Source organism: Cetorhinus maximus, chromosome 19, assembly GCF_964194155.1.
Source record: "Cetorhinus maximus chromosome 19, sCetMax3.hap1.1, whole genome shotgun sequence".
Taxonomy (NCBI): domain Eukaryota; kingdom Metazoa; phylum Chordata; class Chondrichthyes; order Lamniformes; family Cetorhinidae; genus Cetorhinus; species Cetorhinus maximus.
Genome location: NC_135897.1, coordinates 66,861,642 through 66,879,825, shown reverse-complemented (window position 1 = coordinate 66,879,825; position 18,184 = coordinate 66,861,642). Strand labels below are relative to the sequence as shown.

The 18,184-nt window shown below is 39.0% G+C and overlaps 1 protein-coding gene across 12 annotated transcripts in view; it reads left to right on the top strand.

Annotated features, from left to right (window-relative positions):
• lrch3 (leucine-rich repeats and calponin homology (CH) domain containing 3) overlaps positions 1 to 17,984 on the top strand; it is a 170,990-nt gene extending 153,006 nt beyond the window's left edge. For 6 of the 12 annotated variants that reach the window (XM_078564010.1, XM_078564006.1, XM_078564001.1 and 3 more), the window contains 6 exons: positions 4,307 to 4,367; positions 5,672 to 5,788; positions 7,779 to 7,894; positions 8,258 to 8,395; positions 9,469 to 9,546; positions 13,732 to 14,358. In XM_078564010.1, the coding sequence (XP_078420136.1) occupies positions 4,307 to 4,367; positions 5,672 to 5,788; positions 7,779 to 7,894; positions 8,258 to 8,395; positions 9,469 to 9,546; positions 13,732 to 13,938 (717 nt within the window). In that variant the 3' untranslated portion in view covers positions 13,939 to 14,358. Of the gene's footprint in view, positions 1 to 4,306; positions 4,368 to 5,671; positions 5,789 to 7,778; positions 7,895 to 8,257; positions 8,396 to 9,468; positions 9,547 to 13,731; positions 14,359 to 17,735 lie in introns of those variants that run through there. The other 6 variants (XM_078564012.1, XM_078564011.1, XM_078564008.1 and 3 more) reach the window with 2 other exon arrangements.
• Positions 17,985 to 18,184: the final 200 nt, after the last annotated feature.

The following is an 18,184-nucleotide window of genomic DNA, read 5'->3' as shown; positions in this document are numbered from 1 at the left end:
TATTTTGTTTAGCTGAAACAAGGCAATGCGTGTGCATGTTCTTTCTGTCTGCAAAGAACAGGGTCCTGTGTATTAATATATGTAGCTTCCAGCACACGCAAATGCACCACACTGCACACCCAAATGACAATCTTAAATTGGTGGTCAGCAAAATTCTTAGCACTCAGGATTATTTAGCAAATGTTGTCTAATCGCAGCATCACATCTAATGTTGGACGCTGTGTTTTGAGTTTTGCAAGCATGGGTTAGTTGGGTATGGTTTGTACCTTGCCCGTTGCAAACAGTGGCTGGGATGTGCTATTTGATACTATCCACCAGTCTTTGGGACGTACAGCCCACATACCTAGCATCACACTGGCACTGAAATTCATATACCACATTACTCATTTGTGTGATAGGCAGAACATCCTTTTGACTTGAAAGCAGCATCCTGTTAGTGGTCAATACCATTCATGTTGCTACTGCATAGTAGCAGCGTGAAACAGCTAGCTTCACCTGTTGCTCAAATTTTTGAGATACCTTGCCCTTCCAGGATAATCTGAGGTAGACTGGGCACTTTTCAGGGTTGAAAGTGACAGCTTAGGCCCATTCATGAGTTTGCACAATAGACAGCGCGAAATGATGTGATCATTATAGCCATTATCCTGCAGGATGCCTTTGATGCGCCCTACTTCAGCATCAAGCTTGCATGGTGAATAAATGGCTCCGGCCCTGTATTCAAGGTTGCCGTTAAGACCAATCTTAGAGCGTGTGGAACTGCAAGAATCCCAATGCATATATTGACCAGCGAAGCTAGGCTTGTGGTAGAGAACCACCTGGCAGATTCCTCAACTAGTATGTCAAGGAAAGGGAATTCATTTGACTGCTCCATTTCAAAGGTGAATTTGAGCACAGGATGGAGCCTGTTAAGACATGTAAGGAAATTATTACATGCAGCTGCAAATTTAAATATAGCAAACATATTCACATATCAGAAATACGTGAGGGGTAGGATGTTAGGTGTCATTCCATTGAAAACACGTTTCTCATGGAATCCGACAAAGATGTTTGCGAGAGCTGGGCCTAGAGGGGATCCCATGGCAGCACCATCTATTTGGGCATACATGGTGTCATTAAAACTGAACTCAACTCCGTGAGTTGCTGAGTTCATAAGTTCAATGAATACTTTTTCATGCAATGGTGGCAGATCTAGATCACCATGCTATAGCGCAGCAGCACAATTATCTATGGCCTCCTTAAGTGGAACATTGGTGAATAGGCTAGCAATGTCAAATGAGCACATGGAGACAGCTTTGCTATGGATATGCAAGTCCTATATGGCCTTCACAAAGGTGCCTTTTCTTACCCAGCCAACCCCCACTGCCCAGAAGTAAAGAAACTGCGACATCTCAAAATGCTTATCCAAATGAGATTGATTTACATCAAGGATCTTTTGGCTGGTGCACCTTTAAATCCACACCTTGGCACCTTTAAATCCACAGCTGCATGTAATAATTTCCTTACATGCTTTAATGGGCTCCATCCTGCGCTCAAATTCACTTTTGAAATGGAGCAGTCAAATGAGCTCCCTTGATGTACTATTTGAGAAATCTGCCAGGGGTTGCTCTACCACCGTCTACCGCAAGCCTACCTTCACTGGTTAATATACATGTTGGGATTCTTACAGTTCCACGCGCTAAAAGATTGGTTTTATCAGCAACCTTGTAAATAGGCCCCGAGCCATTTGCTCACCTTGCAAGCTTGATGCTGAAGTAGGGCACATCAAAGGCATCCTGCAAGATAATGGCTACCCTGATTAGATCATTTCACTCTGTATATCATGCAAACTCATGAATGGGCCTAAGGACGCCATTTTCAGTCCTGAAAAGTGCCCAGTCTACCTCTGATTACCCTGGAAGGGCAAGGTATCTCAAAAATTTGAGCAACAGGTGAAGTTAGCTGTTTCATCCTGCTACTATGCAGTAGCAACATGAATGGTATTGACCACTAACAGGATGCTGCCTTCAAGACAAAAGGATGTTCTGCCTATCACACAAATGAGTAATGTGGTATATGAATTTCAGTGCAGTGTGATGCTAGGTATGTAGGCTGTACATCCCAAAGACTGGCAGATCGTATCAAATAGCATGTCCCAGCCGCTGTTCACAATGGACAACCGTCATGAACAGACCATGCCCAACCAGCCCATGCTTGTAAAACTCAAAATAGAGTGTCCAACATTAGATGTGATGCCACGATTGGACAACATTTGCTAAATAATCCTCAAGTGTGCTAAGAATTTTGCTGACCACTAATTTAAGATTGTCATTTGGGCTTGCAGTGTGGTGCGTTTGTGTGTACTGGAAGCTACATACATTAATACACAGGACCCTGTTCTTTGCAGACAGAAAGAACCTGTACATGCATTGCGTCTGTTTCAGCTAAACAAAATAAGTGACAGCCATTCGCTGACTCATTCCTCAGGGCAATGCCTTGACCAATCAGGGTCTAGCTGCCTGGTTTAAATTTCTAACAATGGTCGGCAGCATTCTCCATGGCAACGTCTCTACCAATCAGGGTCCACTTGCCAACCAATCGGCACTGTCTTCTCATATACAATAAATTGTTGTTTTCCCCTGATATTGGTGGTCTTGCAAAGTGCCTTGATCAATGCAAGATGAAAAGCTTTGATTTTTTTTTCAGCAATACCTTAATATTCTACAAAATGTAATTTTCAAAGATATATTAAATAGATTCATTAAAACGTTATAAACTAAAATGGAAAATATCCATTCAAGAAAATGAAAATGAGAGCTAACTAAGTGGGATTCCACTTGAGACTTAAGATACGCATAATGTAGGAGAGTATTGAACTGTACAAGCCAGAAGATCCCTGATCTTTGCTGTAAATTAATCTCAGTTGGAGAAGCATTTTGAGATGCCTCAGTTTCATCAGAGCAATAATTTTCCCTTGCCCACCATCCCTTTGTACCTATTGCCCTACAAGAGATAGCACTTGTAAGTGGGAACCCTGGCTGACTCTTTACCCACTCTTGTCCAAGTTGCTCAGCACAGATTGGAGATTAAAACCTAAGATTACCTGGTATCAATGGTTTACTGCTACCCCACTGGAACATCAATAATATAGGTAGACTTTTCTATATAGTGGAATAATTTCAACATTAAGTGTTATGTTTGAGATGCCACTCGAAATTCAGGAATCAGGCCACCAGTTCTTGAGGCTTTACATTAAACTAATTGAAACATTTTATTAATTTACACAGGTTAAAATATATACACATGGCTACAAATGACTACTGTCATAACTTTTAAATAATTCTCAAACTAATCTCCATTAAGGCAACAGCAACCCATAGACTTAACCACACACCAGGCAAAGCATTTTCACCTTACGAATTCAAAATGAGGTTCTTTTCACGGTGGAGCCAGTTGGAGGCTTACAGCTGTCTTTTGATCTTACATTGCCTCTGCTCTGTACACCCGAAAACTGCTGAAGTTATACCTATCACCACTGATTGAATTCAAATTCTCATTGTCTCTCCAGTCTCTTTGAACTTCACCTTTTAACAATGAAACCCTTTTCATAGTACCAATTTTATTAGTAATATAAACATATGGCTTGGTATCTGCTGGATAGGTGTCAAGTTTTCACCCCACTTGAATGCTGTATTAAATAAAATGCAAATGCACGCTATCTCTCATATCAAAACTAGTACCCATCAAAGCACCCAGTCTAGCTGGCTTTAATCCAGTTAAGACACACCCGCAGACTAAACCTCTATTTTAAAAGAAAAATATTTTCCAAAATATATACATTAATAGCTTCATGACAGTTGGCTTATATAGTGAAACTGATGGACCCGAGTTAATTACAAACTAAATTAGATTGGACTTTCAGTCAGTTCATATTTATAAATTGCTGTGATTGGTTTTGGGAGTAAGATGAAATTAGCCCTTTTTTTCGAGACCCCTCCAGTTTGCCTTCCCTGTTTTGCTTCAGTTGTGTTAGCAAAAAACCTGAGTTTTCCTAACTTGAATTAACCATGATATTTAACGGCATCAAATCAAAAATTGTTAGTGGATTTAATGATCCCTGTTTATAATTTTTCCCACTACTTTGGTCTGAAGGAATTAAAAAGTGTGAATGTGCTTTGGCGTTGAAGAGGAAGCAAGATGCATTATAGATATACGATCTGCCCATGCTCTGCTGTTCTTAAGCAAACTGAGTTTAATACTCCGAGAATTTCTTATTTCTAATCCCTCAGAGCAGTTTATCTCCTACAGATCTTGATCTTCTTTCTCATAGAATGAAGAAAGACCGCCTGTGTCACCGAGTGCCTCTTTTACCCAATCATCAGCCCATACAGGTAAGAGAAAACTAATTGTAAAAATCATTGTACTGTTCCTTGGTCAATCTATGTAACATGTTTGTGTATATCGTATTTTCTCCAATTGATGACAAGTGAGATATTTATTTTACCTTGTTTAGTGATCGTAATATTAAATAATATTGTTTTGTGTTAAAGCTAAATCTTGATGCTAAGAACAAATTTCAGCTATGTGATTAAATTTTGCAGTATAATTTATCAAGTTAGTTAACAAAAATATTATATGGAATGTCTTATAAAATGTGCAATGGGTCTGATATAGTAGCACATGTTCATAAAGCTCTAGACCCCCCCTTCCAATAACCTATTTGAAAACCTCTGTTTTTGGAAATCCCATTGGTTAACCTTCTCCAAATAGAAAGTAGGGAGACTGACAATGTATTGATGTAAATAAATCTACTAATTTAGACTTTCCCTGATGGTTCCCTGATGGAACAGTGTCCGTGGTACTGACAAACAGAGTTCCATCTTGGATCTGCGTTGAATTAGCTGATTGCAGTTGGACTTATTTTGGTGTGCTATAATTTGTCTCAATATAATTTGGTTTAAAGGAAAGCTAGCCCTGCTCTTGGTAAGTACCCTGCATTTCCTGATGATGATGTAAGGGTCAGGTTCAGCTGTTACCCCCGTACCTTCTCCAATTAAAAAGCCTGCACAGCTCACTGTTTTGGCTCACCAATGGAAAAAAAAGTTACTTGGTGATGTAGTGGAGCCTGTGCCCATGGAACAGTGCACCAGCAGAAGTCACTGCCTTCAGGACAGGAGAGGAAAACATTTTGCAGTACTACTTTTCAGTCTGGGTCGCAAATAACTGCAGGCTTTACAAAACCTCAGTATGCTTAACCTATTCCACATAACAGTCCCCTATTACATTCTCAACTCTCCTTATGTATATAAAAGCAATAAAACTTGCAAATGCTGGACATACAAAAATAAGTTCAGAAAGAGCTAGAACTATGCAACTGGTTTGTCAACAATTGGGGGAAAAAATTAATATTTTGGATACACAAAATGATGTTAGCTGTGAAACCCAACAACTACTTTCTCACCATTAAAAACTTGTCATCACTTTTAAACCAACCCACCCTGAATGCACCAAACCATTTATCACCTATCTTAATATTGCAGTATTACTGTATTATGTTAATTTGGTTTTTACCCATTTTAATATTTGTTTTCTCACTTCTATCTCTTTCTTGCTTCTCCTGATTGTTGATTAAACTCTATTTCTGAATCTTATAATCAAATTCTGCTCATTCTTACATTCTTATCTCTGGCTGCAGTCCAGCCTGTCCCTCCTTATCCTGGTTCTTCTCCCCACTCTTACAAACAGCCCACACATGCTCACCGGCCTGAGAACTTCCTCTTGAGAGCAACCATGAGAGATGAGATGAAGAAAGGTAGGTCAGACATAAAAGTGAATTTTCCACAACACAAGTGTGTCATAAGGATGTAAATAAGTTGGAAGCAATTCAGAGAAGGTTTACTAAACCTCTGTTTCACTAAACCTCTGAAGAAGAGTCATATGGACTTGAAATGTTAACTCTGTTTTTCTCTCCACAGATGCTGTCAGACCTGCTGAGTTTTTCCAGCATTTTCTGGTTTTGTTTACTGGAATGGGCAGGCTGTCTTATGAGGAAAGGTTGGATAGGCTGGGCTTGTATCCACTGGAGTTTAGAAGAGTAAGAGGCAACGTAATTGAAACATATAAGGGATCTTGACAGGGTGGATGCGAAGAGGATGTTTCCTCTTGTTGGAGAATCTAGTACTAGGGGCCATTGTTTAAAAATAAGGGGTTGCCCATTTAGGACAGAGATTAGGAGAATTTTTTTTCTCTAAGGGTTGAGAGTCTTTGGAACTCTCTTTCTCAAAAGGCAATGGAAGCAGAGCCCTTGAACATTTTTAAGGCAGGGTAGATAGATTCTTGATAAGCAAGATGATGAAAGATTATCTGGGGAGGTCGGAATGCGGAGTTGAGGTTGAAATCAGATCAGCCATGATCTTATTGAATGGCGGAGCAGGCTCGAAGGGCCGAGTGGCCTATGCCTCCTAATGCATATGTTTGTATAAGAACTGGGGGTTTATTAGCAATGATTTGTCACTCTACTGTTTGTTTCTATATAGTTATGCAATATTTACATAATATTACCAGCAGCTTACATGCACCATATGCATTAACAAAAGATGATGCTCAAAGCAAGCACTTATTTAGTAAAATTGAGACAAAGATAAAAAGAAACTGTGTTAAAAGGAAACGGTATGATATAAATCAAGTACAAACGTAGGTCAGATGGTGAATGAATATTCACTTTTGGCTGCCACTTCTGAAGCAATAAAGGATTTTGAATCCAGCAGTTACAGGGGCTTTCATTCTTTGCCGTTCCAAGGGTCTTTCTACATGTAAGCAATAAGCACTCAATGCGTAGTCAGGCTTCAAAATGTCTTTCTCTTATATTAATATGTAGATGCCATTGGCAGCATGCTTTGAGCTGTGTAGGCTTCAAATTTTGAAATTTGCCTCCTAAATCTCTCCACTTCCCTCTCCTGCTTTGGAGATCCTCCTTTAAACCCATCTCTTCGACCAAGCTTTGGATAATGGTTGCTAATATCACTTTCGTTAGCTCAGTATCTGGTATTCTGAAAATATCTCTGAAGTGTCTAGTGATGTCTTTCTACATTAAAGACACTATGAAAATGCAAGTTATTGTTTCAGTATGACATTGGCACCATCATGCTGCAGTTTAGAAATGCCAGTTTGTTGAACCTGAAGGCTTAGAATTATTTTATGAATCATATACACCAAGACGGTTCTGTGTCTGATGCCCAGACTAAGATAACTGATCTCAGTGAGGGCAGCAATAGGGGTTGTACATCAGACCTTTGTTCCCCAGGTTGGGGAAGGGGAAAATAGTCCCATGTCTTCTCATGTTTCTAGTCATCATATTGTGATCCCTACTGGAAATGAATATGTATGGATATTAAATTTAAAAAGCATCAGGCAGATGACCCACCTGCATTCCGCCCAGGCTTCCACATGAATATGATTCCTTGGGTGATGTGTTGGGGACCTGACAAAGTAGAACTTTGCTTTGAGCGGGTAAGTTCCTTCAGGAAAAACAAAATTGAAGAGAAAGAAGTAGCAACCATGTTGTACGTTTATTCTCATTATTGAGAACATAACTTTCTTTTCTTAGTTTGATACAAAGATTAAAGTGGTTCTCAAATGATGTGTGAGGATTGTATCTTAAGGCTATAAGTTATTCAGTTCCATTGAATCTTAAAGAATAAGTTTGCAACAAAAAATAAACGTACAAGAATGATACTGGTGTAAAATAGGAATGTTCCTATGATAATAGGTTCTTATGCACAATTGTTCTAATGTCACTTTAGATGGGACTTCTGCCTCCTCCTCTGTTGCCCCTAGCCAGGACTCTGGAGATGCCTTGATATTGCAAAACCAAAAGCAATACGATGATGAACAGAGAGTGGTATATCAGCTACGGAAGGTAATCAGTTATACATTTGCTCACCAGAACAGAAGCATCATTACACAGACTTGTGGTAAATAAAACCTACAGGGAATGTATTACTGTGCTAATTCTAGAATGTGAAGTTGCCAACATGCTCCCAATCAGTGCCAAATTAGACTGGTTTTATGTTGTAGTCACATATCCAATTGAAACTGGTCCTAACTCAGTATTCTTACATAATGTGACAACAGCCTGAAAATAGTTTCTCCCATCAGTCTGTTTTGGATTCAAGCACAAGTTCCAGAACTGAAAGCTTAGTGCACCACTCAACCCTCCCCTCCTGTGTTAATAAAAGTATTTGTTTATGATCAAATTGTTTCTCTCTGGTTAATTTTTCAGAACATTGAAACACGGTTAAAGGTTTCTCTCCCAAGTGATCTTGGAACAGCACTTACAGATGGTGTTGTCCTCTGTCATCTGGCTAATCACGTGAGACCACGGTCGGTGCCCAGTATACATGTACCGTCTCCAGCAGTGGTGAGTATTCTGAATTCTGATGCTATCAAAAATGACACTACTAATGATGAATATGTTAAGCTTTTCTCTTAGAATTAGTAAGTGGGCCATGGTTGTATCCTGACTGTGGTGTATTTGAAAAATGTTTGCCATAATTAAGTTGATGTGCTCATATAACCCAATTCTTACATATTCTTCTTCACTTCTATTTTCATAAATTAAATCCTGGCTTCCCTGATGACCCAATAGTTAAATGCATTGTATGATAAAATAAAAGATCAGGAATATGTAAGAGTTGTCTGGTCTATGCTGATAAAATTGGTCAAGGATGAATAGGATAGAGGGCAATCAGCTTTTGTGGACTAGGTGACTCCTGCTGAAGAAAGAAATAGTGTTTGTTGAAGCCCAAGATCAGCCATGATCATATTGAATGGCAGAGCAGGTTCAATGGGCCCATGTGGTCTACTCCTGCTTCTGTTTCCTATGTTCTTATGCATTGTGTGTAGATATCTGGCTTGGAATAGGCTTAGTAATGTGATCAAATAATCAGCTGATACTTTTTCTTGGGCTTACATGGGTACTTAGATGATATACTAGAGAGGTTTCTGGTGCCATTGGAACGGTGAGAAAGAAGTATTAGAAAATCTACATAATAGTATCAATGCAGCCAATGAATTTTCTCTTGTTTTAAGCATTGCCATGTTTGTTGAGGTTAATATATCAGATGTGCTGATTTTAATACCAGCCAATACACCAGTAACTTTCAGTAACTTTAATAAAATTAAATTACGAGTCTACCGGTGTTCATTTTTTTACTCAAAGGCCCGCTTTGGTGTGTTGTCATGGTTTAACAATCCCTGCTTTTAAAGAATCTGCAGTGAAAAGTGGAATCAAATCTTGTTATAACTAATAATGCAAAATGGGATGTCAGCTGTATTTATAATAGCAAGAACTGGTTGAATTTTAGGATTGGTTCTCCTTGAATCTTTTTGTTTATTTCCCTCTTCCTCATTTTTTCTCCATCTTGTCCTGCCCTCATGATCATGTACTGTTCCCTGACGGAGTTTGCTTGCTTGTTCCACTTCTGATTGCAGCCCAAACTGACAATGGCAAAATGCAGACGAAATGTAGAGAACTTCCTAGAGGCTTGTAAGAGAATTGGTGTACCACAGGTATGTACCCTTCGATATTTCAATGGATTGCTCCATGTCTGTACTATTAAAAAATCTTATTTAATTGCTACTGCATGATTGATTTTACTGTTGTAATGAGCCTAGTTGCCTATCGTACAGTAATATATAACTCCCAAGATTTCTGTCTTCCTGTTACTGGGACTGTGAGCAGTACAATAGGAGAACATAAGTTTAATCTCTGGTGTAACTCAGTGATTAACAGCGTAATGGAACTGAGCACAACAGACTCCCCTCATTACCCCCCCCCCCCCCCCACCTCCCCCCCAACCCCATGACCTCTCCTGTCTCTCTCTCTCCCACCACCACCCCCAATCCAACTACAGACCCGCCACACCCAATTACCATTCCATTGACCTGACCACCCACCCCCTGACCTGACTACCCATCCTCCGACCTGACAGACTGCCCCACTCCTGATCCAACCCGACTACCTGCTCATCTCACCACTTACTCACCCACCCGCTCACTTACCCACTCACTCACTCATCCACCTGAGACCTTTAAAAACATATCTGAACCTGGCAGCTAATGTCGTAAAAAGGGGGCGTATCATCTTTCCCTTGAAAGGCTGCGTTGATGCTGGTGCAGCCAGGATCAGAAGTCCTGGCTGAAAGAGCGCAAAAAGGCTGGGCGCAGAAATGTTCGCGGGCAGCGACAGTGCGCTCAGCATCAACATTGACCAGAAGATCTAGGCCTTTGTTTGTCTTCTAATGTTGAAATTTAGTTTTGTTACCGTGACCGGGAGTGCCGATTTAAGTGAACACATTAAGCAAATTCAGTTCTTTTTTATCTAGGATTCTAGGATGCTTGGGGTTTCTGTTGTGCGATTGAATCTATTTATAATTAGAACATTGATTTATAGAGACTGAATGTCAAATCTGTTTTTAATTACATGATTTTCTATTTTTTCTCAAGCTTTGGGGTTGAATGTTTCAGCACCAGCTATTATTTCATGAAAGATATAAGCTTGAGGCATTAACTATGCTGTAACAAATCTTATAAAAAATGCCTATAACCATGCAATTCTGAAGCTGTGCAACTGAATTCTGGAACTGGTGTTGATATGCACTGTATATTCTAAAAGTGAATCATTCAAATTTACTGATAACTAATTTTGTCTTATAGGTCTGCTTCTTTGACAGGTCATTTACCACAATATTTATTTTCCATTAAAATTTTTGATCCAAAGTTGTATTTTAGGTCTTTTGAGGATTTTCCTAATTTCAGTATTCTGTTTTCAGTGGCCTAGGTCACATATCAAATTTGAATATAACGTTCTGGGGAGGGGTAGTTTGGGCAGTTATATGCATGTTTTAAGGCAGGTGACCTAATGAATCTTTAAGCTGCATTTATACCTGCATGTGCTAAAAAAGCTTTCAATTCTCTAACACTTTGATTGTATTTAGACCAGATCATAACTTTCCTGATTTCTGTGATCTTTTTGATACTATGTTTGGGCAAGACAGCATATTGAACATACCATTCTCTCAAATGAAAAAATTCTCATACACATAACCTGCTCCAGCTGAGACAATAGAGCAGTTCAAGCCAAGAACAACTACAAGAGCTGTGTACAGCATGCATTTCATGTAATTGTCACTGTTACTTTCTATAAGACTTACTCTGTCCCATTTTGTTGATCATACCCCTATTGGAATAAAGCAATATATACTCTGACTCAATGTGAGCAATGCCATGGAAGATCTTTAGCAATTGGATAGATGTTGAATACATATTATGTATCAAATAACCTTCAAACCACAGAAATGAACCTTGTACCCGAATGCTCATTGTATAGTGCTGTAATCCTCAATTCCATATGCTTACTGAACTGTAAAATCTCCTCTGCCAGTGTGCATCCAATTGACTAACAGCGGTACAGTCATTGTATAAATGCACTTAAAACGTATCATAAACAACATAATATTGTGACCTACCTCAAACGTTTTGAAGAATGTTCACAAAGCACTGGTTTTGTGGTTTACAGTTTCAAATCGATTTTTGATGTTCCAGCAATGTGTCACATTCCTTCACGCTTTTGTTAGACATGTGTTGATCTGGTCTAAATTCCTATTTTATGCTAGCATAAATGATAAAAGACAGTATCCATCCTGATAATAGTTTATCACCAATGATATTGTTTACTGAAATGATATGCTACGTTCCTAAGATTCACTAGAGTCTTAAATTGGTCGTTTGTGATTCTTAGTATGCCTGGCTCATGTGCTGTAAAAATTAAAACCATCATAGTTGCAAGTTTAAAATATTTAGCATTTAAATATTGATCAGTAACACTGGGGAAAAAGTGAATGTTTTTCATATTTAAAGCAATAGGGTGCAAGGTGAAAATATTGTTTCCTCTGTTTAACTTCTCTATTGTGTGCTGTTCCCTGTCACAGGAAAAGGGGGATATTTCTGCTTTGCAGCTAGCAGCTACCAAGTCGTTATCCCACTGAATTTCACTCCTTGGTATCTACTCGTTGCTGTACTTCCTTCTTCACATACTTTGTGGGAAGTCAAATGCAGAAGTGCTATCAGAATAGTTTTCATATTCAAAGATTGTTTCAAGCAGCTGTAACTTTTGCTTATTCTCTGATAATTATAACATGTATGAGAACGTCAAACTCTTCAAAAGAAAATCTAAATAAGGTGACCCATACATATGATGTTCAATATAATCTAAGAACTATAGTTTGTGGGACATGACACCAAATAAAATTATTCACTTTTTACCCTCGTCCTGCCCACCATAAACCCACTGGGCAGAATTTTACAAGTTGGCGAGCAGGGGCAGGGCCCGCTCGCTGACGCGTAAAATGACGGGCGGTAATGTCAGGGGGAACTCCTGACGTCACCGTGCCCAATTTAAATTTTCAGGAAGGTGGGAGCGCAGCAAAATCAGCTGTGCGCCTGCCGACCTGTCAATGGCCAACTGAGACCATTGACAGGGTCAATTAAGTAATTAAAGGATCTGCCCGTCAACCTTAAGGTTGGCGGGCAGGCCAGGAGCCCCGGCAGGAAGCAGAAAAAACATGAAACCTCATCCATGGGCGGGATGAGGTTTCATGTAGGTTTTTTAAAATTTTAATAAAGATTTTGTAAAAATTATGGACATGTCCCAACTCATGCGACTTTGTCACATGAGGGGACATTTAAGGGAAATTTTTTATTTCTATTTCTAATATTTTTGAAATTAGAGGCAATCTCCCTGAGGCAGCACTTAGCTTCAGGGAGATGAGTGTGCTCTTTCATATGCATGCGCAAAAGAGCACACTCTTGATTTTGGGAATCCCCCCCCCCCCCCCCCCTCCAGCCCGCACAGGGAGCGCATAACGCTTCCGTGCGGATGTCACACTGTGCAGGTCTTAATTGGCCCGCCCACATAAAATGACGCTGCGCCTCTGATCGGGGGTGCCGATCGGAAGCGCGCCCGTATGCACCCGCCCATCAACCTCCGACGGGGAAAACTCAACCCACTATCTTCCAAACATTTTTTACAGAAAGGAATTCCGGGGTTTCCATCCTATTTTACCAACTTTTATAATCACTGCTTGTGCAGTAGGGTTGAAATTAAAAGAGAGGTGAGCATTCCTACTCCCTCCTTTCCTTGCTACAGTTACAATTCAGTGCTGACATGTGGTGCTCCACAACACAGCCTGGCTAACAACTAACAATGACCCAGAAATGGCAAGTGATGCAACAATGATCGGAAATTGAAACCAGTGGTGTAGCTACCACCAGTTAACAGGTCTATTCTGGTGTTCAAACTTTAACTTGGGTACAAGAATATAGTTAAAATGAGCAACAGCAAACTGTTTCAACTTCTGGAGCACAGAAGTTCATCTGTATAAAAAGAATTTGTTAAACTGCCTTGGTAAATTGAAATAAATAATCCAATAGCTTTTTAAAAGTTAAATCCACTGGTTAACTCTTAGGAAATCTCCCAAAAGCAAAGAATTAAAAGGTGAAGGGTAATCAGAAGCTATATTTAAGATTAATGCTCACTTTAAACTGGATACTGACTTTTTCAAGTTAATTGTGCACCTTGTGTTTATTGTGCATGAGTCTGAAATGAGGCAAAGATAAAAGTAAATGTTGCATGCTGATTTTCTCAACTAATTTTTCTCTATCATTTCTCTCCTGCACTCACTGAAATATTGGAAGGATGACCTTTGCTCTTCATCTGATGTGCTCCAAGCCAACCTCCTCAGCACTCAAAAGACGGTTGACATACTACTGACTTTGGGAGCAAGCATAACCAGTCCTGTTCTCACCCCTCTCTCTGGTGGCCAGCTTGCAGGCTTTGCTCTCTTTTACATCAATGTGATGCTTCTGCTTTTTGCTCTGTACCATTGGGTCACTGTGTTCTAATTAGAAGAGAAAGTATGTGTAAGGGAAAGGGGGAATGGGGGGAAGAAAGAGAGCACGAGAGAGAGACTGTGCCAAGTGCTCATGACCTTAGTTTGAAAAACAAACATAGAAAAGTTCCAAGTGGAGCCATGAGATTATTTTTAGTAGAAATCTATGTTCAGACTCCTAATATTTTGAAACAGAAGCCATTCACCGTGCCTTTCATACTATTTCTCTTGGCATTTAACAGATTAGTTGTCGAGACTATTTTATTTGTTAATCATTAAGTCCCCTCCACAGACCCATTTGACTGAAAAGCTCATGCTTTCTTGGCTGACATTATAAGCTGTTCTCACTAAAAAGTTATTTAAATGATTACTATGCCATCGGAATAATTTTGGGTCGATCTTGTTAATCAGATTAAAATATTTTCAAAATATCAAGGCTCGTTTTACACTTTTGTTGGGCTAATTCTAAAGGCAGGACCTGTCATCTGTTGGAAAATGGATCGAACTGTGTTCACATTAGTGAGAATTTCATCCCCCATCTTCCTAGGTAAATGAGCTCCAAAAAGTAGAAAGGAAGTGCATTAAAATACTGTCCCTTCAAAAACAGTCCCATTTTTTATTTACCAAACACTGGTCTCTTGATTATGTTCCCCTGGAAGTCCTCCTCCAAGCCACACACCATCCTGTTGGGAATATATCGCCGTTCCTTCACTGTCGCTGGGTCAAAATCCTGGAGCTCCCTCCCTAACAGCACCGTGGGTGTACCTACACCATATGGACTGCAGCGGTTCAAGAAGGCAGCTCACCACCACCTTTTCGAGGGCAATTAGGAATGGGCAATAAATGCTGGCCTAGCCTGCGATGCCCACAACCCATGAATGAAAAAATTAAAAAATGTTTTAATTGCCTGTGATTGAATCCATTATATTAACATCAAGTTGTTAATTGTGTCCTCTCAGGTGTGGTAGAGTGGCTAGTGTAGAAGTTGATGGTTGCAGAGGTATTGATTATCTTCATGTACTGTGAATTTATTCTGCACTTGTGAACATGTGAAAGAGCCTACAAATACATGCTGCCGTCTGTCTTCACTGCATTATTACTACTACATGCATGTTAGTGTTAAATACAAATACCTGATAATTCACTTAAAAGTCATGGCAAGAAAAGATAGTTTCAGTAGCAATAAAATCATCTTAGTGTTTTGTTTATTATAGAGAACAGAATTGCTTTTTAAAACTGGTTTAACTTTTGTTTATATCAAGTATAACCAATATCTATCTATCTTTGGCCCTGCCCCCATAATTAATGCTGTCCAAACCCTTGAAAACTAATTAACAGAAGCGAACTGTAGTAGATTCATATAATTCAGCTTAACATTGTATATAGACAGCATAATCAAAATTAATGGAACACAAGAAATAGGAGCAGGAGTAGACCAGATGGCCCTTTCAGCCTGCTCCGCCATTCAATACGATCACGGCTGATTTTGGGTTTCAACCCCACTTTCCTACCCATTCCCCGTATCCCTTGATTCCTTGAGAGACCAAAAAATTAGTCTATCCCAGCCTTAAATGTGTTCAACGATGAAGCATGCACAACCCTTTGGGGCAAAGAATACAAAGATTGGCTCATGTGGGAACAAACAAAGCCTTATGCTACTGAACCCTCGTGTTTTATAAATGGCACAACTTACACAATTTCTCAGGAACAGATGCTGTATCTATCTAAGTACATAATTGATACCATACTACCAAAGATGAAACCAGTCTATAACTTTTTACTAAAAAACATACATAAGCAACACTAAAATTGTGATTTGTGCATCTTAGTGTCCAATGATGTAAGGCAATAATTAGGAGAAATAAGTAAATGCTTGCCAAAAGGAACACAATCCATTTTAATAAATAAATGTGTTTTCTCCATTACTCCAAATTTTTACCTTTGTATCCCCTTCCCCACAACCACCCCCCTCCCCCCTGCCTCCATAGCTGGGCTATTGTTCCAATGGCAGTGCCCACCCTGCAGTCCCTTGCTTATTATTCCTGTGTGAACCTAGACAATGTGTGTCAGCACTGTTTGAACTAAATCCTTTGTGCATCCTCTGCCCACATACATCAATTTTCAGCAGGATAGAAATCAGCAGTGGGAATGTTGAGCTGATTGATTTTTCATTCTTAGCCCAATCTCTGAGACCAATTTTAGCTGATTCACTGAGATTGTCTGATTCTGTTCAAATGACAGAAAACTGTATTTTGTTCTTTGTTGGGTGATCTTTGGATGCCCATTCATATTTCCAAACTTCAAACAAACTAAAAATTACCTTTGTATGTGTGGGACGAATGACAAGTTTTTAAAAAGAAAGATGTTGGGTCAGATTTGATTGTAAGACCATTTTTTCCATCTGCTGGGACCTTCATGGTCTTTCCAGCTCGGTCCCCACCAGACATTGTATGTGACCACTTAACCAGCAAAACGGCTCTTACCAAATGCAAGTCTTAAAAGTAAATTTGCACTCTAATCCCAGTAACTAGGGAAATAATAAGTTTTGCAGAATCATGTGACTTTGAAGAAACAGTAGACAGAATTCTCTAATGAGAAGTATCAGTTTTCTGCCAAATTGAAAAGTATTTAAAATTCAAATGATTGAGGGTGTAGTACGGGCTCACTGATTATGAGTAATATTTTGAGGATTAATTCAAGATTACTGTTGGTTTTATGTAATATGGTAAAGTTGAATTTATAAACTGTTTAAATAAGCTTATTTTAGAAAAATGCAACTTTTTAATTTATGAGAACATTTTCTAATGAAAAAGTAGGAGCTTGTTTAGAGAAATTTCTATAGTTTATAGAAAGCATCTGTTTTTCAATGAGTTTTCCAATTTGTATGGGTTTTTCATTTAGTAGTGAGGACGGAGATCACTATTGATGAAAAGTAAAACCGATTTATTTTTAGTATAGATTTATACCAGTTCTTTATCAATTTTTTGAGGGTTTAAAAAATTATTTCTTTATTTTATTATATTTAATGTACAGTATTTGTATAAAACAAAGATTGGCAGAAGCAATTTAACCATTCAGTATTTTTTTACATGCTTTAACACCGAGTTTGTTAGTTTTCCTGATTGATGAGGAAAGTCATAAGTTAAAAAAAAATGCAACTTTGCAATGAATTAACATATCTGTGATTGAGATTCATCCAGGACATCTATTGGTGTCTGTAATTCATATTAAATCAAAGTTTTACATACACATGCTCAGGGCACTCCTTTTTAAATCCTTCATCTGGAAAAAATGGTCTTACAATCAAATCTGACCCAACATCTTTCTTTTTAAAAAGTTGTCATTCCTCCCACAAGTGCAATAGTAATTTTTAGCTTGTTTGAAGTTTGGAAATATGAATGGGCATCCAAAGATCACCCAGCCAAGAACAAAATACAGGTTTCATGCTTTTCTTGCACTTCCATCATCTGTCAGCCACGTTGTGGGCACAGGTGCATGGAGATCAGAGTTAGTTTGTGAGGTTTAAAGGTCTGTTGGTGATGTTTGGTTAGGGATAGATTCCTGAAGTTAGTATTGGCAACGGCATTCCTCCCAACTTTGTTGCTGCGCCTCTACTTTCATCAGTTCATTTGTTTGCAAGCAATTAGTGTTCACAAGTTAATTTTGATGTCATATTTTGTCACTTTGTTTTTCAGATTATCCATTTTTTGTGTTTGGTTTTTATCTTTTTGCACATATGTCATTTGTTAATTTTGTTTTTCTCCCCTCTCTTTTATTCCCGTCCCTTTCTCTTTTTTTCATTTTGTTTAGGATCGATTGTGCCTGCCCCTTCACATTCTAGAAGAGAAAGGACTGGCACATGTAGCTGTGACTATAGAAAGTCTGCTTGAGCTCGCCCCTACCAAACAGCACCATTAATCAACTGTCTAGAGACTGCAAGTGATGGGCACCTCACACAAGAAACACTGTAACAGCACAATTGAATATACTCCAAGTTGGTCTCCATGGTGATCACATTATCACACTCCTCTTTAGCATCTGCATGATGGCTTTCTGACATGTCAGCTCTGTCAGTCAGTCGCTAAACATAACTTTTTCAATCCATCTGTTGTTTCTTTTTTTGAAAATACAGCACTTAATTTGTTTTCCAACTTGAGTACCGTGAACCAAATTGTTTCCATAGCATTTAAAGTGGTTATATATTAAACAGAGTGAACCAACGGGCCTAGGAACTAGAGCAGGATATCTCCCTTCATCAC